The sequence below is a fragment of the Schistocerca cancellata genome, chromosome 1 (genome assembly GCF_023864275.1).
Source record: "Schistocerca cancellata isolate TAMUIC-IGC-003103 chromosome 1, iqSchCanc2.1, whole genome shotgun sequence".
Lineage (NCBI taxonomy): Eukaryota > Metazoa > Arthropoda > Insecta > Orthoptera > Acrididae > Schistocerca > Schistocerca cancellata.
Window position 1 is genome coordinate 905,827,845 of NC_064626.1, and position 27,907 is coordinate 905,855,751.

The 27,907-nt window shown below is 36.8% G+C and overlaps 1 protein-coding gene across 2 annotated transcripts in view; it reads right to left on the reverse strand.

Moving 5' to 3' along the window:
* Positions 1-8,524: 8,524 nt before the first annotated feature.
* LOC126190976 (WD repeat-containing protein 73-like) overlaps positions 8,525-27,907 on the reverse strand; it is a 117,723-nt gene continuing 98,340 nt past the window's right edge. For both annotated transcript variants that reach the window (XM_049931648.1, XM_049931656.1), the window contains exon 5: positions 8,525-9,047. In XM_049931648.1, coding sequence (XP_049787605.1) covers positions 8,605-9,047 — 443 coding nt within the window. In that variant the 3' untranslated portion in view covers positions 8,525-8,604. The remainder of the gene's footprint in view (positions 9,048-27,907) is intronic.

Consider the following 27,907-nt stretch of genomic DNA (forward strand, 5'->3'; position numbering starts at 1 on the left):
TCCATCCACTTCATCTCTCTTAAAAAGTATAAAATGTTCTATAACGGTAGAAAATTATACATGATAACATAGTCGTTTAGTCATTCAGTTTATACTATACTTTTATACACACATAAAATTCTCTATTCAATTTATGTCATCTCGACATCACTTGGTTTAAATAGTACCATCATATTATACTTCCCACTAATATAATATTCTATTCATTTCACTTCATGTCTAGAGATCACTGTTCATCCATGATTCTCTTAAATTGGCCTCAATCTTGTAGTCATATGCGGTTTCCGAATTACTAACTTTATAGGATAATTCAAGAATAGATTACAGAATAGTTTAAGATTTGAAGGGAATTCAGTGCAGGAAAAATAGTACAGAAGAAACACCAAAAACAACTAGGTATCCGACGGTCGTAACTCTGCCCGTTAACACAGAATGTTAACGTCCCTGGGAGACAGATGTGACTCTGCCTGGATCCCATGGATCTGACATTAACCTCACTCGATTACTTACAGACCAATACTTCTCATTAAATTTTGTGTGAAAGCTTCCCCACAACAAAACAATTACCACTTTACTAGGTAACATAACATTAGGTTTTCTACTTAGTCATGGACAAGTTTTAATTCTTTTCACAAGTCATCCAGAACCTTGCTAACATCATTAAGTTCGCCTTGCTAACATCGTTAAGTTCGGAAAAAGCAACCGTCGAAATGTTTCCGGAAATTATACTCTTGGTAACTTCTCGATCTTTAATCAGTTCAAATGTTTCCACCAAACTACTTACATTTACAAGGTCAAAGTTGGCTATTTTTCCTTTAAAATTTCGTCCCATATTATCTACTCGTGAACTTATAACGCATGTAGTAACACCTGGGATTTTTGATTGAATAATCGACATTACTTCCTCAGGTGGATCTGTGCTCTCTTTCAAAGTATTCACTTCCTGTCTTATGAAATTTAATTTAACATTACATACATTTTAACAAAATTTTAATTTTTCACTAAATTCAGATTCTACATTATTATATTTATCTTCAATGTCAAATTCTAATTTTTTAGTAAAATCTTGAAGTTGCTCATCCTGTCTCTGGTTAAATTCAGTAAACAGTTGATTAACGTGAGTATTCAAAGAACTACTGAGTTCACTCTTTAAATCTAACCTCAGATTCTTGACCTTATTATTAAGACTGTCGAGTTCAGTCTTAAATAAAACTATATTTGCTGCTTGACTGTTCAAGGTTTCACTCTGAGCATTTAAACTAGAATGTACTAAACCTATTTCTCTCCTTAGAGCTTCATTCTGAGCATTTGAATCTGTTCTTTGATCATCTAACTTAGCATTTAGTTCTTGTCTCTGTGCATCTAATTTTTCAAAGTCCAAATATGTGCAGTTGCAGCTGCACTTTGTGCTTCTAGCTTTTCACTTAAAGTGGCACTTATTAACTTTACTAACTCTATCCACTCTGGCACTCCCCTCTCGACTTCCCCAGCCATGGCTGGCTCTGAAGTTGTTCCACACTGATGTTCCTGATCCATAGTCTTACCTTTAGACCTAGTGATCATTAAAAAAATTCCGTTCTGAGTATAATAACTATACTAACAGTTTATCATTCCACATTTCCTTTGACTTTACCAAACAATTATTGTTTTTCACTCACCGGGCGTAGAGTTCTAGCTGTGTTGGTGAGCGAATGTGTAATCGGCACCAGTGTACAGCACTGGCTCTGGCAGCATCAAATGTTGGTTTCAAGCGTCGGCGTCGGCGAGCGGACGCGGAGTCAGCACTGGTGAGCAGCAGCTGGTGCAGTTGGCATCGGAGGCTGGTTACTATGTCGGCGCGATGTGTGTGTGAAAACTGCTTACTCTCCACTCCCAATCTTCTTAGTCGAAAAGTTGAGGTCTTCTCTCTGTTTTTTTGCTGCTATTACTTTCTCACGTCTTTTACTGTGTCACACTGCAACTTTCTTCCATTGGTTTATTGGACTCAATACAATTCCTGGGAACAGTTCTCATATCTTGTTAGACCTGGTTGCTATGGCAACTCATATCATCTTCTTCCTGTTTCTGTCTTAAAATTCCAGTTTTCTTCAGGTCCTGTCACTTGGGTCGCCACGTTCTAACGTTTTTCGGTGTCAGAAATAATAGCTTCTTATTTCTGTAATCTGTTGATCACATATATGAACTTTAGTGCCAATGTACTCATTGATTAACGATGTTCTAGAACTGCTATGCAGAACAAAATTCTCTTCTTAGACCCATAAATATCTTCAGTGTCTCACTCATATCTCGAGCTTTAGAAATAATTAAGTACATTGAGACAGTTTAAAAACCACATGAAAATGTGAACATGTGTCTTGACTTCTCCGAGTCCAAGACATGAAGTAAGTTAAAAGTCTCTAGTCTCAAACGAGTCCAATACATGAATGAACATAGAAATCTATATTCAGTTGTTCATTAATCTTTTTACAATCAACAGAGACACTAAAGAGCACAGAATACTACATAAAGTTTCCTTGTTCTTCTCGACCTGTACACGGAGACTCTGTGGACTGTACAGGAGATACTTGTCTACCGCCGTTCGGCCACCGGGTCCATCTTTTTCTTGTAACTGTTTTTTTTACCTGCACATACAAATAGGCAATGCACAGTATGGCGTATTCGTTTCTCCCACACACCTCATAAATATTGGGTGTTCGAAATGGTGGAAGACTGAGTGCTTCTAGAATTTACTCCGAAATTCTCGAAGCACTACAAACATGCTATATGCCACTGTTGCATTTGCGTGCACTCGTTTTCGTGGTTTTGATGTCACATTGAGTGTCACACTTTCACCTGAGTGCCATGTTTCGAAGAATTGCTGTGGTGTTTGTATTCATTCTGGGTTCAGTGAGTGTGTGCTTATTATTCAAAATCCAACGCTATGGCAGAAGATCCCCATTTTTACAGCCCGGGTATCATTACTACCTGCCGTACTTGCATTTTCAGTGGAGAGAACCCTGACCAACAGTATCTGTCGATGAGGTGAGTACCTGCTCGAACAACATAGTTCACTTGCCCATGTGTCAAGTGTTGTGAGCCACGATATTCATAAGTTATTTCGTTGCACATGCATGTTCATGTCACCACAGTTGACCGTGCACTTGTTGAAAGACACATATAGCCATCCAAAACACTGTATAAATTGCTTGTCTTTGAAGTTCATTTCTTCATGTAGAGCTTCGTTTCCAATGAAAATTCATACAAGTATTGAGTTACATCATTATACATAACATGATAACTTATACCTATGGCTGACATTCCATCCATTGGTTATATTATGAACATAAATTTCTTAATTTTCAAAATGTCATAAAAATTTTCATTAACTGGGTTCTGTTACTACAGTTTGTTTGTTAGCTTCAACTTATCTTCACTCACATCACATATACAATTAATTATATATCACATTTTTATGACAGAATACAAACATATGATACATTTTTGCTTCATTTTATTGATAGGCTTTTATCACTTATGGGAGCTCAACTCTTTCTTAGTTAGAGGAGGGAGAAAAAACATTGGAAATAGGACTAAAACATTGTGCATTGCTGGTCTAACTACACTTAGCGTCGCCTCATTTATTTGGAAGGGAAGAAAGGAAATACTCATCTACTGGTTCAAGGATTTATGTGGAAATGTTACTCATACAATCATGGACTAGTTGCCAACAGTAATATTTTGGAAAAAAAAAAAAAAGGTATTAAGTTACTTATCCTCCTCAATCCGGGGGTCCACATGCGTGAACTTCGTGGTTTTATTTCGTAAAGCTTGTGAACAGTTTCTATCGACTAAATACCTCTAGTACACATTTGTGGAAGCTTCATAGTTTCAGTTCATGCCACCAGATTGCACCACAATCTGCTTGCAGTGCCCTGTGTGATGTTTTGAAGATATGGGTCGGTGAAATGGCTACACACACACTGAAGGTAATTCAAAATAATATCTTATTCTATATGCTAACTTTACTTTATTTTTTGCTTCACATATGTAAAAATAGTCACAAATGTGATTGATTTCTTTTTTTCCCCTAATTATCTCTTATTGTGAATACAGTGGACATCGAAATTCGAATTACACGTATGTGTATTTCAGGTCTCAACCTCAAAGTTTTCCTGCTTACCTTATTCATTGTGAAGCTTTAGTTGTTATGGTATTAAGTGAAGAAATCCTCATAATTATCCAATTGTTATGGCAAAATGTTATATAATGTTTACGATCTCGATTATTTAAACATCAAAAATTAATTTATGGCATTATTTTCAGTAATCAACGATGAAGACGTACTTCGGATGCTGGAGTTCAGTTCACTTTCAGACGATGAGAGTCAACAATTGTTTGTCGCAGGAGAGTGGACGTAAACGTAAGTTAACATGGAAGTGCTCAAAAATGGAAAACAAGGAACCAGGTGAAGATAATTTCAAAGATATGATGGATGGTGTGTTAAGGGATCCTGCTAAATACTTCTTTGAATATTATGATAAGAATTTTTGGAATGTTGTTGCAGAACAGACAAATCTATATCGTGTGCAAAGTAATAGTAAGAATTTGAAAACAAATATGAACGAAATTCTTTCCTTTTTTGGGATCGAAATTCTAATGGGTACGCTCAAGCTACCACAAGCCAAGATGTACTGGAGTAGGCTACTTGATCTGCCTCTCATCAGTGATACTCTGACTCGGGACAGATACTTCAAGTTACGCAATCATTTACATTTTGTGAATAATTTTCATGACCAAGATAGGAGTGACAAACTTTGAAAAGTGAGGCCTGTGATTAATGTTTTCAGGAATAAGTGTCTCGCTTTGCCACGATCTAAGCACCTATCAATTGATGAGCAGATGATTCCATTCTCTGGCAGATGTGCAATGAAAACTTACGTGCCATCAAAACCCAATCCTCTTGGGTTGAAAAACTTTATTTTGGCATCTTCAGATGGTTTAGTTCTTGACTTCATAATATATACTGGCAAAGGAACAGTGCCCGACACTGAATTAAAAGAAATAGGTTTAGGTGCAAGTGTAATTAAGCTGTTGACTGTGACAGTTCCAAACAATGGGCAGCATGTGATATATAATTACAGATTTTTTACAGGCATTAAGTCAATTGAGCTTTTCTTAAGCAACAACATATATCAAACAGGTACTGTAATGAAAAACAGAATTTCTGATGTGGCTTCAAAATTCCAAACTGATTGTCTAAACAGAGGTGAATGGGATGAACATGTGAGGGAAGACAAAAAGGTGTGTGCACTTAAATGGAAAGATAACAAGGCTGTCATTTTGGTATCATCTTGTGTTGGGAGTGGTTACTTGTAAGCGATGGTCAAAGGCGCAGAACAGAAGTATTGATGTACCACTACTAGCTATTGTGAAGAGTTACAATTTTAACATGGGTGGTATTGACCTATGTGACAGATTCATGGCCTACTAGAGGTCAAATACCAGAACAAGAAAATGGACAATCAGACTATTTAATCATTTTATTGATTTAGCTATTATTAATTGCTGGTTTATGCACAAAAGAACCTGTGCAAAAGAAGTAGTACCAAAGTGTAACAGAGACTGAATGTGGCCAATGTACTGATAAAGGGTTCTCATGTCAGAGGGTTGTCACAACTCTCCAAAGAAATAACCTTCGATGAACAGGACATCACTGACAGCTCAGGAGAAGATGAAGACAATAAACCCAAAAGAAGAAAAGTTGTCTCCATGCCAAGGAAGCCAACTCGATATGACCGGATTGATCATCTTCCCCAATACGTAGAGGCAAAGAATGCTTCTAAATGTCGTTTTGAAGATTGCAAATCCCGCATAAGAACCTTGTGCAAGAAGTGAAATGTTTATTGATGTGTGACTAAAAACAATTGTTTTGTAAAATTCCATCAACAAAAACTTTAATCTGTTTTTCAATGTATTATTTATTTCCCATTTAAGACCTGAAGTCCACATATGTGTTCCTAAAATATTTTGGACTGTACAAAAAATAAAAGTACAAATAATGTAATTCTGAATGTAATTATGTGCAAGACTAATAAAAATAACACTGAAAACAATTTTCCTCACTTATTTTATCTTCGGGACTCAAGAGATTATATTAGATGTATATGACCATGTGAACAATTTTACTTTTTTCAAAATGCAATGTTTTCTGTAAATATCATTGTTCATGGGTGCAACAAAATAAATACTATAATGTTGTTCCTGTAGCTGAAAAAATTGTTGCATTTTACACTATTTCATTGTTTAATGGTTTTGAACTTTTGTTTGGTAATAATGTATGTAACAACTCCTTTTCCGATATTAGTTCTACACACATAAGTCACTAGCTTCATCTTTTATACTTAACTTCTCTAGCCCTGTGGTTATGTGGTGCTCAGATAGACCAAGGTGCCTATTTTTTCAGAGTGCTCTAAATTTTTGAAACAGATATGAAGCTCATCTAGCTTATTACTCAATCCTTCTAATTTCTGATGAAATAAGCTTTTTCTGTGCATTCTTAAGCACATTTTGTGGAAATTTTCTTTTGTTGTGACTTGCCCCGCAGGATGCCTGAATCTTGATCCTAAACTAAAAAAGGTGCCCCTTTGACACCAGTAACAGCAGAAATCTTGCTTTGTGTGATAATACCCCCCATATATTTTCTAAAAGAAGCTCACCCAACCTATCTTCCCCATTTTATTAGCAAGCCATATGATCCAAGCATCAAGTGAGAACCATTGGTATTCATATTGTGGGGTACACAAGTATAATCACAAAACCAGATGCCTTGTTTTCATAACATTAAGAGTGATATAACATTTGCAGAAAACCAATCAATAATCACTATAAACAGATTATTTACAATATCCTCTGTTCTTTCTCATTCTCTCAGTGTGACTGATTAATAATGTGCTCCCAGCTGTTCTGCTGAGTGCATAAACTGGAACTTGATGGACTACCCAGAAGCACACCATTAATACACTCTGTTGCTATTTTTCTTTTGTAATTTATTATAATACTTGTGTCATCTGTAGAAAAGACCTAATTCTGCTTGATGTCAGATGGAAGACGATTAACATATAAGGGGAAAAAGAGGACTCAATATTGGAACTTGTAGAATTCCATTAATGATTTCCGTCCAATCAGAAAAAATATCCTGTCTGCAGTAGTTGAATTAAGACATGCAGCTTTATACATTCTTCTTGTTAAGTCTGATGTATGCCATGTCTTAGTAACATCATTACCTGCATGAAAACTTAATTTTTGTAACAAATTACACAGTCAAATGCCTTCAATAAATCACAAAAAATACCAGCTGGTGCCTTGTTATTTAATTGCTGCAGAATCTAATGAGCACCACAAGTTTGACAGCCATTCTGGAATCCAAATTTTGATTTACTAAGCATCTGATTATTACTAAGATGGGTTATCATTCAGAGCACATCACTTTCTCAAATACTAGAAACATAGTTACTGATATCACTCTTATCACTGAGAACCATTACCCACTTAACCTACTCCACAAACCCTACTATACTGCTAATACTCCATCCCACATCCACCAACAAAGCCCAAAAGGAGTAAATGCTTCACCCTCCCAAACATACCAGTCATGGACATAAATAATTGAATCATAGCAAACCTGTGGTGGATCTCTTTCTTTATTCTATGAAATCAGAAATAGCCCTCATACGGCCCAACAGAAGTCCTTGATTACACAGGGGATACCTAATAGAAGCAGTATATGCAGTGACAGAAACATACATATGTGATTTATTAATAAAAAATAGCTCTAGGATTTTTATCATCTGCAGAAACATGCAAATTGGGATCTGCAGATGCACAGTATTGTGGATGAGATGTTTCAACAATTTCTATGTAATTACAAATTCTGTTATGACAGATGGCAAGTAAAACACTTGGATTACTCAGGATATAAGAAAATCACCTCACACAATCAAGAATGCTGAATAGGCTATCAAGGGAAAATATTCAGTTAAAATCATATGCTAACTGTACAAGAAAGTTATAATAACAGCAAAAAATATTATGCAGTGATGTGTATATTGTGAGAGGCATTAACAAAAAATCTGGAAAGCAATAATTAGTGATATTGACAATGACATAGTAAATTGCAACTGCAAGGAAATTTCTTGAGAATGCAGAGCAGATTGTTAAATATTTTATGAACACTGTAAAAGTGTAACACAAAACTTTATTAAAAGCAACAGTAATTCATACTCTGACGTAAAAGTTCCTATAAATTAAAAAACTATTCTCTTGTATCAGAAGTAAAAAGATACAAGTTGCAAGCTGAAAAACAAAATGTCACATCGCACCGATGGTATGCATAACAAAGCAATCAGCGCTGTTGTAATAACTTGAAGAAACAAAAATTCAGTTAAGGATTTACTTGTCTATTTCTAAATTGCTTGTTTTATTCTTTAAACAAAGGGTGTTGGATTTGTGGGTAACAATGATGGATAAAATAACTGAAGTAAGACTATTAACTTTGAATAACTCTTATTTATTAAAACAAGTTGTATAAAAATGTCCAAGAACGTAAAAGCTACTTTCATGAAGTAGTCACGAGAACTGCCAACAATGTAAAGATTTGTCTTCTGAAGCAGATAAAATGATTTTCCCATACCACAGATGATCTGTGGTGTTGAAGCGTTTTCTAACACTAGTCTTCCTGTGCCCATCATGCATAAAGCGAAGACTGAGTCCACCTGTCTTTAGCAGTTCATATACATAAATATTATCATCAAAGCCTGACACAGATATGCTATTCACACTTATAGTTGAAAAACGCAAATGAATTTGCGAATTGCAAACACTTGTCCTAATTTTTCTATTGTTAAAAACATTGTCATTGCACAAAGCTGCTCTATTATTGCGAATATCAAAAATAGTTATATTTCCAGTATTTGAAAGTAGTCCAACATATTCTTGATTTTCACTTTCACTGCCTCTTTCACAGTTGTAATTTGAGGATAACACCCATTGGTCACCAGCTGTTTTATGATCTGCAACAAAAATTATTTGATAATAAAATTATATTAACAACAGAACCACCAATTCTCCATTGTATCTCTCACACTGCTAATGATATTGATACAGAAATAATTAATATTTATTATTTGACTGTTCTGTTACTTCAGAGGAATATTCAAATTATCTCATAATTCTTGCTGGTTAATTTGCATGATACAGGATCATTGGCTGTGTCAATCATATTCCACAAACATGGATGCTGTTGGTTCCTTTTTTTCTAAAAGAAGGCAGTTAGACTCATCTTTGTCATTACATAATCTGAAAAATTTCCCTGTCACCAATATGTGGGGGTCATCAAAATGTTTCGTGACTCACTCTGTAACACACCAAGAGATGACAGTGCAAAGGAGTACCAATGACTTTGGAATGGAGAGCAAGTTAGAACAGTGAACATTAAGTTCTGTGTGAAACAGGGAAAAGCCACCACAGAGATGCTCGACACGATTTGGCAAGTATATGGCCATGTTTCAATGAGTTGTGCAAGGTGTGTGGAGAGGCATGTGTGAGTCAAGAGAGAGGACATCACTGGAAGACAGAGAGATCAGGATGAAGTCCCTCGAGTAAAATTCCTGTAAGTGTTGAAAACAGTAGGTGACTTGGGCATGAGGATCACTGAAGAATAATCCACAACATTGCTGCCATTGTCAGTGTGTTGTACGGAACAGTGCAGGAAATCCTCACTGGAGGAAAAAAATGACCATTTGTAACCAGTATTAAAGCTGTCGACGCTCAGAAATGAGTTCAGTACGCAGCGACTAATGTTTTTGATCACTGCTAATAACATAAAACATCTCAAAGGTAGTAAAGCAAGTTTTAAGTCTAACTTACATTGTTTTTATGGAAAACTGCTCTGACTCTGTGGACAAATTTTTATTTCAAAACTGGCAGCCCCTGTTTAGGAAAAGTAGTTTTCAGTTAAATGTAGTTGGACTAGTCTGACAAAAAATATGCTCATTAATGTTAACACTAATCATGTATAAATGTCCCACAAACTGATTTGTTCCACATCATTTCGATAAAAGAGCCATTCAAATGATGTATAGAACATGTACCTAACATGATTTCAAAATGCAGCATGTTGCTGACAAGTTTGTTCCCAAGGTCCCAGGTTGCTGACCCAGGAGCAGAAGGAACCCCGTGCCGAAGTCTGATAAGAACTCTGAACGTGTGCTGCGGATGACCTGTCCACGTCTAGCATCATTACGAAATGTGGCTGTACGGGTAAGACCGTGAGATAAACCAATAGTCTTCAAAGTGGAACTGCCCATCATCTACATGATAGGAAAAGGTGAGGCACATCTGCAGTGCAAAATTGTGCATCATGAATTTTGTATTGCTGTGCTACTTTCAAGGCATTAGTGTGTAAATGGACATATGCAAATAAAGTACTTTCTTGCAAAGAGATCTAGCCTTGAATTTTTTTATACCCTCATGTAATCCTAAGTAATAATTTCCACAGTGTGTCATGAAACACTCTCAACACATGAGCAAAAGCATAGTGCCTTTAGTCATCTGAGAATCTTATAGGTGAAAGGACAATTACAACTAATGGTTGGAAATGAATTCAGCATAGACTATTCTCCGTGCCTTTTCCTCTTTCTCTTTGGGTTCCATAAAACCATGTAAGGCAAAGGAACTCAGTCATGAATGGGTCAAGTATGACATTACAGCAAAAGGCTCAATAACATTTCAAGAAATCCCTGTGCAAAATAAAAGGAGAGTGCTTATGTTTCAAAAATCTCGGGCCCATCACATGTTTTTCAGTTTTGCTATTAATATATTGAAAACTTAGCCTGCAGAATAGTCCACAACTTTCTATATAATGGTTTAGGGTGTTATCCAAGTGTAACTAAATTTTTCATCCAGATAGCACACAGTGAACTGTGTAGTTTCTTTTCAAGGAGTCTATAAAATTGAACAACAGACATCATAAACAATGTAGGTACAGGTATGACTGAAGTTATATTCTCATATACTTCAATAATGATATGCACAAGATTTTCTGACACCAACACCATTCTGACTGCCCTTTCCAAGGCCAAGAATATGTATGTATGTGTTGTAGCCATAAATAAAATACACTGTATCAGGTAAAATTGAATTACATGCACTGATAACTACATTGCTTAAAGGATGGAAGGAAGATTAGTGTTTAACGACCAGTCAGCAGTGAGGTCATTAGAGATGGAGCACAAGCTCTGATTGGGGCAATGATGGGGGAGGAAATCGGCCATGCCCTTTCAAAGGAACCATTCTGGAATTTGCCTGGAGCAAAACCTAAGTTTTCAGACATGGATTTGAATCATATTCCTTCAGTATACACTGTTTACTATGTGACATTTAGTAAATTATAATTCTGTGCAACGGCGTTCTAGGCATATTTCATTTCAAATTATGAGTCCGTCTACATCATTTATGCTATATTTACTTGTATATGTAAGTTACATATCTTTTTGTTACAGTAATTGCATTACAACTGTCAAACTGTAATGCACATAAAATAATTTATACTATTGTAATGGTTTTCTACTGAAAAGGTTTTGAGGGAGTTTCAAAAATATTTATGTTTCTCTCTCTTAAGTCTGAAGGGAGTTTAATAGGGCTGCATGTGACAACTGTTTTGTATTTCATGTGTACAGGCTTATTGAAGTTCTGCTTCCTTGCATCATGATAGTGCTGTCTCTTGTTATCTTGAGTACTGGGAGAATATCCGAGTTTAGATCAGCATATGAGCACATATAGTTATATGCTGGGTCATGTTAGTATCTTAAGAGCTTTACTGCTGGCCTACAATCTTCTCTCTGTTTAAGGTTGGCTATGTGTTGCTCTTTGCTATTCTTCTTGCTCTTTTTTGTAATTTGCTATGCACTCATCTATTCAAATGTAGATACCTTGACACTGTTTTCGTTTTCTAGTTTAAAATTTATGCAAAATATTTTAGTAACATAGTTAGGCAAATTTAATAAGTGAATCTTTGGATAGCACATTATTTACTTCTACAGTGTATTTTATTTCTAGATTATGTGTGTCTATCCTTGAACAGTAGAACTGTATCAGCTGCATAAGTAATTATATTACAATAATAATTAATGTTTGTGATGTAATTTGTGCATGAAATAAAAAGCAATGGGCAAGGATGTATTCCTGTGGGACTAATGTGTGTAGAATGCTCAATTCAGACCTCACTTCTTCATTGTTTTTGGAATTTCTGCATACTGAATCCTATTTGTCAGGTATGAAAGGATCCAGTCCCCTGTGTTTCCTCTTATACCATATACTACCAATATTTCTACTAAAGTTTTGTGGCCTACACGATCAAATGTCTTTGTTAGAGCCATAAATATTCCTACATATTTATTTCTTGAGTCTAGTATTCATTGCGAATGCACAGAGTCACTTCAAAATATGACACCATATGAGATAATTGAGTAAAACTGTAAAGTAAACAAGTTCTCATTTTCTTGTGGCTGTGACAATGGGATTTAATTTTATAATTGAGATTACATATGATTCTGAATGAGATGCTTCCAAGAACACATTTCACTCAACTGCATCCTTATATTATAAAGTGTCAAACTTCATTGATTATCCTGTGCTAATAAAATTACACTTTTAAGAGAATTCCAAGTAAGGAACTGTATGTGCTGTGTGGTATATTATTTAATTAAATGTAATCCATGAGATGATGTTACCCACTACCCACTGTGAAAATCATTTACATTCCATTCTATTCCATGTCTTTCAAAACAACGCTTCTCATCTTCAAAAAGAATTCTTATAATCAACTTTCATATTACTGATAGATTGTTGATATATGTAAATGCAATGAATTTAGAATATGACTTTGTGGCACCTCCCCCCAAATTTACAGTACCACATTCAGATATCAATGTTTACACTCAAGAATACCATCTGCTTCCTGTTTTTTAATTACAAAAGGAATCATTGGTGAGCTGTATTTTCTAATTCCATAATGCTTTAACTTATGCTAAAGTACAGCATGGACTGCACAATCGAATGAATGTGTGGTAACCAGTGATAGCGAGAAATTATTGCTATTAGCACTGAAACAGAACTTTTTCTGTCTTGAGTTTGCTCATAGAGGTTAGCTGTAACAGCTGTGAACAAAGCGATTACGATTTCAGTTCTGCCGCAAATTGTTGACTGCCACTTTCTCTGACACATTACACATCATGATGTTATTGTTAGCTTAGGATGTGAGTTAAATTCAGAGCTAGAAAATGTATCTGCTGCTGCAGTTCAGCCATTAGTCATTTAAAATCAGGTGTCAACAAAGAATCTCGTATTTCTGACAGACCTTGTGGCGGCAACTTCCAGCACTGCTCCGCATTACACATTAACAGCATTTGTGTAGTGACTTGCTGTGATTGTGTGTTGAGTGAAAGCCGATGGCCAATTTGGAAATACCATAGGGGCAAGTGAGACATAAACTATCAGGCAATTTTAAATGGGCTATCGTAATGTAGTGCACATACATGCAATCAAGGCAATAAAAAATAAATAAATAAATAAAAAACTTCATTGTATTGTATTGTATTTATTGGTTCTGTTATCTACAAAGCAACTTACGCGTAAGACTTTGGACAAGTCAAGTTATAAGTATACAGCTTAAAGTCATATCTAGGCGTACTTACAGGGGGTAGATAAAGTCCGGGAACACTTTCAATTATCAAGAACCAAACATCGTGCAGATATCATACATATGTCATTTTGAAGAGAAACCCCGAAAGTGGACTTCCGATGGTAACACCATCCTATTATTCAAAACACTGGTTGTTAAATAAGAAAGAGGTTGAGTTAAACACATATTTAAACAATGCCACAATGTCTCTTAGCAGAAAGTTAAAGTCCACCACATGGCAAAGTATACCATTTCGAAACCCAAACAGAAGAAGAAAATGCACCACAAAGACACATTGTGCTTAATCTCATGGACAAGATTCTCGATGATGCAGTGCTTTCAGTGCTCTAGAAAGGTCAGTACTGTGCACCAACTTCTGGAGCAACCTCTATCTTAGATGTGTTAGCTGGAATAGAACAGGCAATTTTGAAACTTCCCAATGAGGTTGCAGAAGAGCTTAGGAGATACAGCTGCTGAATTTTAACTGAGCCCCATTTAGAAAGTTCAGTATTACTTCAGGAGAAAGGAAGGCTCTGCGGGACCTGAGAGCAGACAGAGACCTTCTCATTTTACCAGCCAACAAAGAGCGCCACCGTCCTCTCACGAACTGAGCATGACAACAATATAGATGCTTTGCACGATGACCCCGTATATCACAAGCCAAGAGAGGATCCAATTGGCAGGATTCAAAGAAAAACTTCAGATCTCCTCAAGAAGAGTTTTATTCCACCTAACATCATCGAAGGCCCTCGCTAACAGGCTGCATTTCCCCAAGACTTAAAGCTGAAAACTGAAAAAGTTTCTCCTTGACAACTACTCCTATTTCATAGAAGAATTCCTATTTTTGTAATGTGTATAAGGTGGTGGGTAGTAATCACTAACTCTAATCTGTATGTTTTTAAAAAGATATAAAAATAAGTAAAATTTTAAAAACTTATAAATGTTCAGCATGTAGCCATATTCACAAATTAATTTGCGATGTGAATGTAAAATGACTGGTTCCACATCATTATGGTTTACTGTGCAGAAGAATGCATGGAACCTGAAACTAACTAACAACAGCCTACCAGACATCCACAAGGATGGGTCTCCTCTTAATTCCACAGTGAGCAACATTGTAACGTCTACCTATTTCTTGACTAAACATCTTACTTCACCATTGGGACCTCTCATGACAAATATGACCATCATATTGGGAATCCAGATGATTTCCTAGGACAGCTGAAGATGCTTTAACTACAGTCATAGGATATTTTTGTTAGCTTCAACATTGCATCATTATTTATGAAAGTGTGTCTACAGAGCTCATTATAGTTGATTAGCAGCAAGTTTGAGTAACACATTGTGGCATAGTTTAAACATTTGTGTACCTCAATGTATTTCTTATTTAATAACCAATATTCTGTACAAATGGGCAATGTTCCCATTGGTGGTCTTCTGTTCCCCATAGTGGCCAACTATTTTATGGAACATTTTGAGGAAAAATCAATGCAGTCGGCAACTTTCCAACCTTCCCCCTTCTAGTGGTATGTTGATGATACATTTGTGGAATGGCCCCAAAAAATTGAGTTACTACCTATGTTTCTACAACATTGGAATTCACTCCATGTGATTATTCAGTTTGCCATGGAAGTGGAAAAAGATGCTTACCATTCCTACTGTGGTGTGTTTGGTCAAAGATAATCTTGGCCCTAAAAAAGCAGCATATGTAAGATCCTGTGCCAGAGTGGAAAATCTTATATTGAAAAGACATGTCAAAGGATGCAAAAACATTGTGTTGAACACCACTGACAGCCACACCTGGGCCAACCTGATAAATCAGTGGTAGCAGATTCAGTACATTGCACATTTTACAAAAAGACTGATGTGTTATCTTCAACATCATCATTTTGAGGTTACGTTTTTAAGGAGGCCATACATATCCATGCACAGGACATTCTTACTCTCCATCTGGGATGCAGGATCTCTACTAAACATTGTCTGCCATTAAATTAAAACAGGAGAAACAATATCCTCCGACATATGAGCCGACAGAGTGGATTTCAGAGAGTTAATTCAGCTTTTAACTGCAGGAGTGTTAGGCAGCACAGTCATTGCCTGCAGCACAATCAAGGAAGGCCTTATTGAGGAGCTTCTGGTAGGGGGCACTATGAGTGCCATTTCTATACATCTGTGAGCACCCCCACAAGTCATGTGTAATTCCTGCTTCTAGCCTTATAAATTTCGATGCCATCATAAGATTATCAGTTATCACATCTTGCAACAATGATGACAGCAACTATCACCACATGTGTCGAACAGTTGTTTAGGTGAAATAGTGTGCTATTAGAACAATTTTATCCAGTGGCAAACCCAAAGTTCATTTGCAGCAGATGCATCAGGAAAGTCTGAAAAGTCACAAAAGCCACACCCTTCTCAAATTCTTTAAGTATGTTAAAAATATAAAATATTTTAAACATAAAGCTATTTGCTCATTGCTTGAGTTCACCCACAAATGTGGACTAAACTACAAAGAGGGCTATTTAGTTGGTTAAATATCTTACTTAATAGTAAAGCCCTTTTGACAAACAAGATAACTAATTAGCTTGACTACTTTATCAAAGCTAAGTTAACGTCCCCTGAAAATAACTTATACAAATCCTACTATGGCATTAGTAAACTCAAAACACTTCAAAATCATTTTGTATTAACCCATACCAGTTATTGTTACTACCACCCAGTATGAAACAGTATAAACCCTCGCCTGATTTTGTCATTCAATAAACTAAATCTTCAGAACCCTTTATTAAATTACACTAATAGATATTCCGTAAGATTTTGATTTATATTTTGTTTTTGAATGATCACAAACAATTATTTAGATAATAATCTTAATCTAAACTTGTTACAGGATTGACATAATTAATTGTAGCATGTCTGTCATTGTGGAAAGCTTAGAGGGTGTTCTGTTGACACAAGCATTTCAATTACTATTAGCATTACCATTTCCTGTAGACTCTTATTTGAGCAAATCCCATTCAGAAATTGATCAATATTTGTAGCAAAGGAAAAAAATTCTCTGCAGAGGGTAGGAAGGGTATAAAGACCACAGAAATTACCACAAAATGGGTACTTCCCTGTAGCATGGAAAGTAAGGGTTCTTCCTAGCACAGAGGACAAAGGGTACTGAGACCACTGTAAATACTGATAGACTCTTCACGAGTCCCGATGCATTCACACAACTTCATTGAACATCACAGGTGCTCACCTTTTAAAGAACAAAACAAAATGGGTTCTTATGCCAACATATTATAATTACTGCCATGACTACTCATAAGTCAATTTTTTTCTTTGCTACAAATACTGATCAGTTTCTGAATTGAATTTGCTTTTCAAATAAGAGTCTACAGGAAATGGCAATGCTAATAGTAATTGAAATGCTTGTGTAAACAGAACACCCTCTGAGCTTTCCACAATGACATACATGCTATAATTAATTATGTCAATCCTCTAACAAGTTTAGATTAGTCAATCTATCTCAGTACAGGCTAGTAGGTGCCGTCCCCTAGCAAGTGCACAAAAGATCCTTAGACCATTATACAATAACATTCATAATTATCTTTCATTTCATATATACATAAAATCACTTCCATTTCACTTACTGGTATTTACCATTTTGATTATCTAGTCATCTGTTTTTGTTCCATAACAAAATCCTTTTCCTAAACATGTCTTTTTACTTCACCTCTCTTCCTTCGCCTTCAATCCTTCTGCCAGGATGAGGAGCCACTGGCTGCAAAAGCTTGCAAACTGTAATATCTTTTATATATGTGCTCTTTTGCCACCACGTAGTGAGTAGATTTTTTTGTCTATCCATTTACTTGTATTTTCAAAAACTGATTATTTTTGTTAGTATTACCTGATAATGATAAATTTTAATAGTGTCAGTGGCTGGTGCACTCTCAGTAATTACAGATGATAGTAAGTTCTCTTATGGAACGGAAGTTAATTTGTCAACAGTAACTGACAATCTTAACGTATCAGTGTTAATAGAAGAAACTGGCGTAATTATTAAGTGTTGTTATGATCTGTTTCACCACCACTACCAGAGGAAACCACTGCATCTTGTAGTGTCTCTAACTGATGTATCATTTCATTTGTAATCACTGTAAGAGTTTCTGTATTCTTAGCTGTAACATATTCTGAATTACATTTGCCAATTCTGAAGTACCTTCTGTTTCTATTATTTGTTCTTAATTTACTGAAACACTCCTGTACTAAAGTGATAATATCAGAATGTTCAATATAGTTGTCTGTCTTATCTTCCACTAAATCTAAATAATCATCAAAATCTTGGATTGAGAACTTTTCTCAATCAGTGTTATCTATTTGGGAAAGTTTGTCATCTATTTGAACAAACTCATCATTCATTTGCAAATTATTTGCTGTTGATCAATCTAAAATTGCCTGTCTTAATTTATTATCCATTTTGTTGAAGTGCATTGTGCTATGCATCTATGTTATCGGTTCTAAAGTCTTGTCATCCCGTTATGTCAACCCCTTAATAGTTACTAACTTAAAAGTCAAAACTTTTTAATGTAAACTAGCTAAAAATAAATTATTTAGTTCTCTCTTTGCTGTCTCAGTATCAACAAAATTTCCTCCGTTTTTTTCTAAACTGTACAATGTTAGATACATTGACTTTGTAATTACGAGGGCAGTTCAATAAGTAACGCAACACATTTTTTTTCTGAAACAGGGGTTGTTTTATTCAGCATTGAAATACACCAGGTTATTCCCCAATCTTTTAGCTACACAACACTATTTTTCAACGTAATCTCCATTCAATGCTACGGCCTTACGCCACCTTGAAATGAGGGCCTGTATGCCTGCACGGTACCATTCTACTGGTCGATGTCGGAGCCAACGTCGTACTGCATCAATAACTTCTTCATCATCCACGTAGTGCCTCCCACGGATTGCGTCCTTCATTGGGCCAAACATATGGAAATCCGACGGTGCGAGACCGGGGCTGTAGGGTACATGAGGAAGAACAGTCCACTGAAGTTTTGTGAGCTCCTCTCGGGTGCGAAGACTTGTGTGAGGTCTTGCGTTGTCATGAAGAAGGAGAAGTTTGTTCAGATTTTTGTGCCTACAAACACGCTGAAGTCGTTTCTTCAATTTCTGAAGAGTAGCACAATACACTTCAGAGTTCTGCAAGCGCCTATGAATATCTGAGATGCCCTGGTTTTCCGCCAAAAGAAACTCGATCACTGCCCGTTGTTTGCAACGCACACCTGTTACAGACGCCATTTTAACAGCTCCGTACAGCGCTGCCACCTGTCGGAAGTCAATGAAACTATACGAGATGAAGCGGGAATGTTTGAAAATATTCCACAAGAAATTTCCGGTTTTTTCAACCAAAATTGGCCGAGAAAAAAAATGTGTTGCATTACTTATTGAACTGCCCTCGTAAATGTTCACTCAACTATTTCATTCTGTTAAATAACAAAGATAATTTCAATTAAGCAATCACTTCACAATATTGACCCTTAAAAAAATAGAACCAACCAGATTTTTAATAAAGCAGATTTCACTGAGAAGCCTGTTGATTAGCACCAACTGTGTCTGCCACTGGCTGCTGACGTCTCACACACCTTCTCTCTGTTGTGTGTCATCTGTCTCCGAAAACAGGCTGTGAAACCAGGCTGTGTGATAAACCACATGTTTGTTTTCATGCCATTGTAACTAACTCATAATATAAACAGAGTAGAATATTGAAAAATATAGCTGTGTCTTCATGGCAAGTGTGGCTCATCACAATGTTCCGCATGGGTCTCGGTTGGTTACTGGCTACATAGTGAAGCACATGTGGCACTTATTTATGTACCACATTTGTATATTTTTTTAATGTTTTACTATTTTTTTGTATTACAAGTCCATTGTGATGGTACAAAAACAAACATGCCATTTAGCACACAACATGATTTCATAACCTGTACTCTGTGGTCCTGAAGATGACAGATTAGTTCTGTCAAAACTAAAAATCCAGTGTGCATGCGCATTATTAAGGGAATAAACCACTTCATATCAGAAGCTTTCTTTAGACAAATAATTACTGAAAATCGAACGGAAAGATAATTCCTATAACATAATAATTAAGGTTTGAGTTAAATTACTTAAAAATAGTTAACATGCTTTCTCAAACAATGGAAACTTCAGGTAGGAATACCAACAATGTAGGAAAAGACAGATTGCTACTGATCGTAAAGAAGACACATTAAATTGAAGACAGGCACAATTAAAAGACACTTACATGCAGATTTCAGCCAAAGCCTTCATCAGTAAAAGAGAGACACACACAATTCATACACACAAGCAAGCACAGCTCATGCACACATACCTACAACTCCGGCATATCACTGCTTTCTCATTCATATGAGGCAGCATTCATAAGAGCATAGAATTTTTATGCAGTTAAACTCGGGATTTTTCCCTTTTAAACTGAAAAGCATGAAGTTTTCTCTATCCTCATAATTACAGATTAGTAATCAAGTTGTTTAGTAATTTCATACTAATGCACATTTTAAATAGTGCATAGATCTGCATTTTATAAGTAATATTATGTGTTAGTACATATATTTGTTTGCATTGTATTAATCATTTAAGGTTCTCTTTGAATGGCTCGTGGCTGTTGGGGTTTGCCAGCAGATACCTTTGCAAAACAAGTACATCATGGAGGTCCCAACACCACAGGGACCCAGAAGGGGCCCCCTTGGAGTATACAAAAATGAGAATAAACATGGAAACAGATTTATTTAAGGCAATCTCATAGTTGCAGAAGTTCGTTTGTTTCAGTTGTACTCATATACGCACACACAACAAGATATTTAATCCTGGGGATAATTATTTCAAGTATAAGGAAGAGTATAATAATAAGGAATATTGCAGTGGAAAATACTTCAAGAATAATTTTTTTCATGATTTTGCCACCCCAAGATCATCCACTTGTAAATACATTAAAATACTTTAAAATATTTTTTGGCTTTGTACATTGATAAATAGAATTTTCAGTGCCACAGAAGAGGAATCTGCTAACCAAAAAGACTTTATGATTTTGCTGCTAAAGTGTGATTTTAACAAGCCCTCTGTCCCTAGTGCTATGTGGGCATTATTACTGTCAATAAGTGGGGCCTTTCAGTGGATACTCCTCATACGTCACTAATATCATATTATTACTTTCTTTTAAGGCATGGAATGAATTAATGTCCCTCTGTATTCGCAGTGGGTTATGTATTCCACTCACTGCTATAATCTGATATGACATGCAATTGGAGGAGTTCCTCTAACCTAAAAAACTCATATGTATGTGCTACATGTACTCTCCTACTTCAGCAGCTGTTTCCTGCACATAATGCATGTGTGACCTATCAAGAAGACAGGTGTGGGGGAGGGGGTGGGGATGGGGGGTTGGAGCACCTACAATTCTACACCCAATGGGAGAGCAAGCAGTAAAGGAAACAAAAGAAAAATTTGGCGTAGGTATTAAAATCCAGAGAGAAGAAATAAAAACTTTGAGGTTCGCCGATGACATTCTAATTCTGTCAGAGACGGCAAAGGACTTGGAAGAGCAGTTGAACGGAATGGACAGTGTCTTGAAAAGAGGATATAAGATGAACATCAACAAAAGTAAAACAAGTATAACGGAATGTAGTCGAATTAAGTCGGGTGATGCTGAGGGAATTAGATTAGGAAATGAGACACTTAAAGTAGTAAAGGAGTTTTGCTATTTGGGGAGCAAAATAACGGATGATGGTCGAAGTAGAGAGGATATAAAATGTAGACTGGCAATGGCAAGGAAAGCGTTTCTGAAGAAGAGAAATTTGTTAACATCGAGTATAGATTTAAGTGTCAGGAAGTCATTTCTGAAAGTATTTGTATGGAGTGTAGCCATGTATGGAAGTGAAACATGGACGATAAATAGTTTGGACAAGAAGAGAATAGAAGCTTTTGAAATGTGGTGCTACAGAAGAATGCTGAAGATTAGATGGGTAGATCACATAAATAATGAGGAAGTATTTAATAGGATTGGGGAGAAGAGAACTTTGTGGCACAACTTGACGAGAAGAAGTGATCGGTTGGTAGGACATGTCCTGAGGCATCAAGGGATCACAAATTTAGCATTGGAGGGCAGCGTGGAGGGTAAAAATCATAGAGGGAAACCAAGAGATGATTACACTAAGCAGATTCAGAAGGATGTAGGTTGCAGTAGGTACTGGGAGATGAAGAAGCTTGCACAGGATATATTAGCATGGAGAGCTGCATCAAACCAGTCTCAGGACTGAAGACCACAACAACAACAACAACAACAACAACAACAACAACAACAACTTGGGAGAGGTCAAGAAATAACCATCTGAGATTGCTGGAGAATAATGTATGCCTCTGGTAATTACCCTTCAGCCGGAAAACTGTGTTTCACAGTGCAAGTCATGCTTCTACCATCATGTAAGGCTAGCTGTCCTCAGCTATTCAGCCAGCTTCACTGGGAACCAAGAATGGCCTCTGGCAACAGTGCTATTTACACCAATGTGAGTTACAATTTGCAGTCAGTTGCACAGCCAGCTGCCAGTTGCTCAGCAATTACCAGCAGAATCTTAGACCAGGGCTTAACAACTGGCCAGTTTTGAGCACGAGTACTCGTGTCTGCTCAGGCACGTGCTCGTGAGCAGGTGCATGGTCGCGGAGTAGGGAGGGAGGGGAAATGCGCGCGCAAGTTCGAATAGGGCCGCAGCGTGCCTATTGAATTCGCGCCGACTGTATAACGTTTAAAGTACTACGATCAGCTTTAACAGTCACATCGCTGGTTAAGAATCATGTCAAGTCACCATTGTGTAACCCCAACCATGCTTTCGCAGTTCAACCCCTAGTGGGAGGAATTTTATCTGTTTACAGAAAAAGATGGTGTTGCAAAATGTTTAGTATGTCACAAAACGCTGAATTCTTTTAGGAACTTTAATTTGCAGCGACATTATATGTCGTACCACGTGAAAGACTACGGAAGAGGAAAATGTGATGGACCAGATCTTGCACAGCAAGTTATTAAACTTAAAAGGAAGCTATCCGAAGATGATCTGGACGACGAAGAAAAATCAACTGAGGCAGCTCTCAGAGTGAGTTACAAAGTTGCTTTGCTTTTAGCAAAATCCCTGTGTCCCTTCACTGATGGCGATTTAATAAAAGAATGTTTGGTAGTTGCAGCAGAACATTTGTGTCCATCTGAAGTTGAACAGTTTCGGATTGTGCCATTATCTAACATGACCATTATGCGTCGCATACAGGACATGGCAGACGACGTCCAGAGACAGCTTGCAAATATCTGTAAAGATTTTATGGCGTATTCTCTAGCTCTGGACGAAAGTGTTGATATCACTGGAACAGCGCAGCTTGCCATGTTTATTAGAGGTGTTAATAGAGATCTTCAGGTGAGGGAGGAGCTCCTCAATGTAGTAGCCATGAAGAACACTACAACCGGAGGTGATATTTTAAGAAGTGTTGAAGAAAGTGTTGAAAATATAGGATTGTCGTGGAATTCTTTAGTTACAGTGACTACAGACGGTGCACCAGTGATGACAGGGGAAAAAAATCAGGTTTCGTTGCGCTGTTAAAGGAGAAAATGCAAAAACTGACTGTGCCGAATGAAATAAGGGGCGTTCACTGTGTGATCCACCAGGAAAACTGATGTGCAATGAGTATCACACTAAAAAAATGTGATGAGTGTTGTTGTTCGTACAACCAATTATATAAGGAAGCATGGGCTACAACACAGGCAATTTAAAAGCTTTCTTGAGGATGTAGAGAGCCTGCCTTATTACAGCGAGGTCCGCTGGCTTAGTCGTGGCGAATTATTACATCGATTTTTTTGCCTATTAGATGAGATAAATATGTTCATGGAAATAAATAACATGTGTATTCCTAAATTGAAAGAGCCTTCATGGAAATGTGATCTCGCGTTCTTAGCAGATTTAACTAGCCATCTGAATGCTTTGAACATTTCACTACAAGGTAAAGATCTGCTAATTACTCATTTCATAGATCGAATACGAGCTTTTCAAATGAAATTGACACTTTGGGTGAGTCAGCTGGAAACAGGAAATCTAGCTTATTTTCCTAAATTATCATTCATGCAAGATGTTCACAAAGACTGTGAATGTTATTCACATAGTTTAGTTGCCCGTAAGGAAGAATTTGATCCAACGCTTTCACGATCTGACAGCACTAGACAGTGATTTTGATCTGTTCTCCTCTCCATATTCAGCAAATATTGAAGAGATTCGTCCTGAGCTGCAACTAGAAATTATTGACCTGCAGTGTGACAGAGAATACAGAGACAAATTTCAGAACAAGAAAAACATTTTGGAATTCTACAGACACTTCCCTCAGGATAGATTTCCTCGTTTGCACAAACTGGCGGCTACAATAATATCAATGTTCGGTTCCACGTATGTTTGTGAACAACTGTTCTCTGCAATGAAATGTAACAAGACGCGCCTGAGAAACGCATTGTCTGATCAAAATTTAAACTGCACGCTGCGCCTACAATGCACAAGAACAATTACTCCGAACATAGACACAACTGTAAAGGGCAAAAAGTACAAGATAACCGAGAATCCCATACTTCAGTGACACCTTTCATTGTGTAACAGTTCACAAATTAATACAAATGTAGAGGCATACACTAAGCTAATAAAATTATGTGGCACGTGTACATTATCCTTTATTTGTTTCATTTGTCGCAGTAACAATTCGTGAGTGATACCCCTGCAGGTGGCCGCGGATTTACATTGACTGGCGGCAGCCGTTGTGTGCCCCACGTGACTCTCCCCACTCTCCGCTCTGGTCCGGTAGTGGGGGTAGCATGCTCGTGCTGCTCTGTGCTCGCACCTTGCTGCTCACAGCTTGCTCCGCGAGCACATATGTTGTGAAGCCCTGTCTTAGACATACACTGAGCACATATGCAATGACAAATCACAAACACTATGACATCTTCCATGCTAACCACCATGGATTCTGAAAAAAATTGTCACGTGAAACTCAACTCGCACTCTTTTCACTTTACGTCCTGAAAGCCATGGCTCAAGGCGGTCGAACAGTGTTTCTTGGCTTGCAAAAGGCATTTGACTCAGTACCACACATATGCTTATTATTGAAAGTATGATCATTGGTGTATCAAGTGATACTTGTGACTGGATTGAGGAATTCTTTATGGAGGGGATGCAGCATGTTATTTTAACACCAATAGGAGCTAGCAGTGCGAACTTCAAAGTGCAGCAGAGAGGAGGTAAGTCATGTGACCAGAGATGAATGTAGTCTTCATCCACTACAAGCCTTACAATGGTGACTGCAGAATTTAAATATGCATGTAGCATTCAAATGGACATGTTTTACGAGTGCTACAAGGAAACCATTAAATTTTGGTTACATTGTAAATCATACAAATTTAAAGGCTGTCAAGCCAAGTAAATATTTATGTACTACAATAAGGACCAACTCAAACTGGAACCATTACGCAGAAAATGTTGTGGGGGAGGCAAATCAAAGACAGTGTTTTATTGGTAGCACACTTAGAAGATGTAACAAGTTTACTAAAGAGACTGTCTACATTATCCTTGTATGTCCTCCTCTATACTATTGCTGTGCAGTATTGGACCAGATAGGACTGATGAACAACTTCAAAAGTTCAAAGGAGGGCAACTCGTTTTGTAGAGACGTCACAGAAATGACGCGTGAGTTGGGGTGGCAATCATTGAAACAAAGGCATTTTTCATTATGGAGAAAATTTTTCACAAGATTTCAATCACCAACTTTCTCCTTAAAATGCAAAAATATTTTGTTGACTTCTACCTACAAACGGAAAAATTATCATCGTAAAAGAATAAGAGAAATCAGAGCTCACAAGGAAAGCTTTAAGTGTTTGTTTTCTCACATGCTATTTGAGACTGAAATGGTAGAGAAATAATCAAAGTGGTTCAAAGAACTCTGTGCCAAAGACTTAAGTAGCAGTCATGTAGATGAGGTGCAGGTATCTTGGATGAAGAGTCATTGACTTATCTTGGACTAGCTATACAGCAATGCTTCGCAAGCTTTTTAGGGTTTCATACCTCAATCGGTAAAATCAGAATACTGACGTGATCACTTTGTCAATAAATTGGTCTTTCCTAGCCAAAAAGTCGGATATAAATGAACAATATCAAAAGAAACAATGTAAATTCATGAAGTTTTTCATACACAAAATGAAATCAGCAAATCCATATATCCTACACAAGTAAATTCAATGTTATTTTGTATTCATAAAGGCTGCAACACTTGATTCTTTCACTGGCGTGAACTTCCAAAATATTTCTGTCATCAAGGTAAAAACACTAACAATGCCCTCTATTGGTTCTTTGGTGTACTATGAAACTAACTTCATCACCTGCTGGTTCTCTGGTGTACTATGCTGTCACTAAGGCAAATATCTGAACCCAAAAGTTGAACAGATGCCTAAAACTTTAAATTATGATTGTCACTCCCCCATCCAGTGATCCAATTTTGGTTAAATAAAGCATATATGTCACCTCACACAATGCTCAAGTTACCTGAGAAAAACCCATGAAAATTTGTCTAGTACTTTTGGACATTAGTGTGTCCAAACAAACAGGCACAACAAATTTACAGTTTTATTATTAGTACAGATGAAGTGTCATCAACTTCAGGTGTGCTCCAGATAAGTTTGTCAGGACCCTTGCTGTTTACATTGTATATTAATGACCTTGCAGACAACAACAACAACAACAACAACAATAATAATAATACTAACCTCTAACTTTTCACAAATGATGTAATTATCTATAAAGAGGTGCTAAAAAAAGCTGCACAAATATTTAATTGGATCTTATAAAATTTCAAAGTGGTGCAAGGACTGGCAACTGCTTTAAATGTTCAGAAATGTAAAATTTTGCACTTCACAAAACAAAAAAAATATAGCACCCCTATGACTATAATATCAAGGGTAAACTATTGGAATCAATTAACTCATAGAAACACATGGGTGTAAAAATTTATAGGTATATGAAATGGAATGATCACAAATTATATGTGAAACAGGTGGCAGGCTAGTTTACAAGTAGAATACTAGGGAAATGCAATCACTTGTCTGTAGATTTGTAGCCGTTGGCCTTTGTCTCTGACATAAAGTACATGTAACTTACGCACATATTTTATCTTGTGACACCTATTGCATCATGCGATGTAATAAGGCCAACACTTTTGAAAAAAGTATTTTTACAAATATCGAAACCATGGTCAAGGGATAATAAACCTTTATTTGCAACTAGTTGGCTCATTTTTCAATCTATTTTAAATTTCAAACCTTTCTGCAAAAATGATATTTACATTCACCGGACAGATTAACAAAAACAGCAGATGTTGGGCAACTATAGTAAATGTAGTAAATGATCTGTCTATTGCTTAACCAGTATTTGATTTGGAAGTTTGCATGTAAGAGAGATACTGAACATGTAGAGCAGGTGTAGATATAGCAGTGAAACAGCACAGAACACTATCACAGAGAGCGCACACAAAGCACTGCATTGGTAGAGCCCTTGACTCTAGTGTTTACCTTTCAGAAGCATAGGCCTGACCATGCAGTTCTTACCCTTATTTCGACTATCTCAGACCTGGCCTTTGTCTCATGCTGAGCTCTGTTTCTGCATGTTAGTGTAAGTTACTCATGTTGGTCTCACTTATGTTTATTTCTGTGTTCTTCTCTATGCAATGTCTGGACTCTCTGTTCACCTGTAGATTTACTTATGTCGAGTTGTAGTACTTCGAGAATTTCTGTGTAAATTCCAGAACCACTTGGCCTTCCTCCATCTTGAACACATGATATTTTACATAGAAGTGTGAGAGAGATGAATCCAACCTGCTGCACATTGCATGTTTGTGTGTGCAGGTCAAAAACAGTCACGAGCAAATTGTGGACGCGGCGGCCGAATGGTGGCCTACAAGTACCTGCTGTACGATCCACAGAGTTTCAGTGTATGTGTAGAAAAGAACACAGAGTGTTTATGTATTATTCTCTGCTTTTAGTGACTGTGATGATTGTTACAGATGAATGAAGAAATGAGGTTAGACTTTCAAGTAATTCATTTGTTGGACTTACTAGAAGCA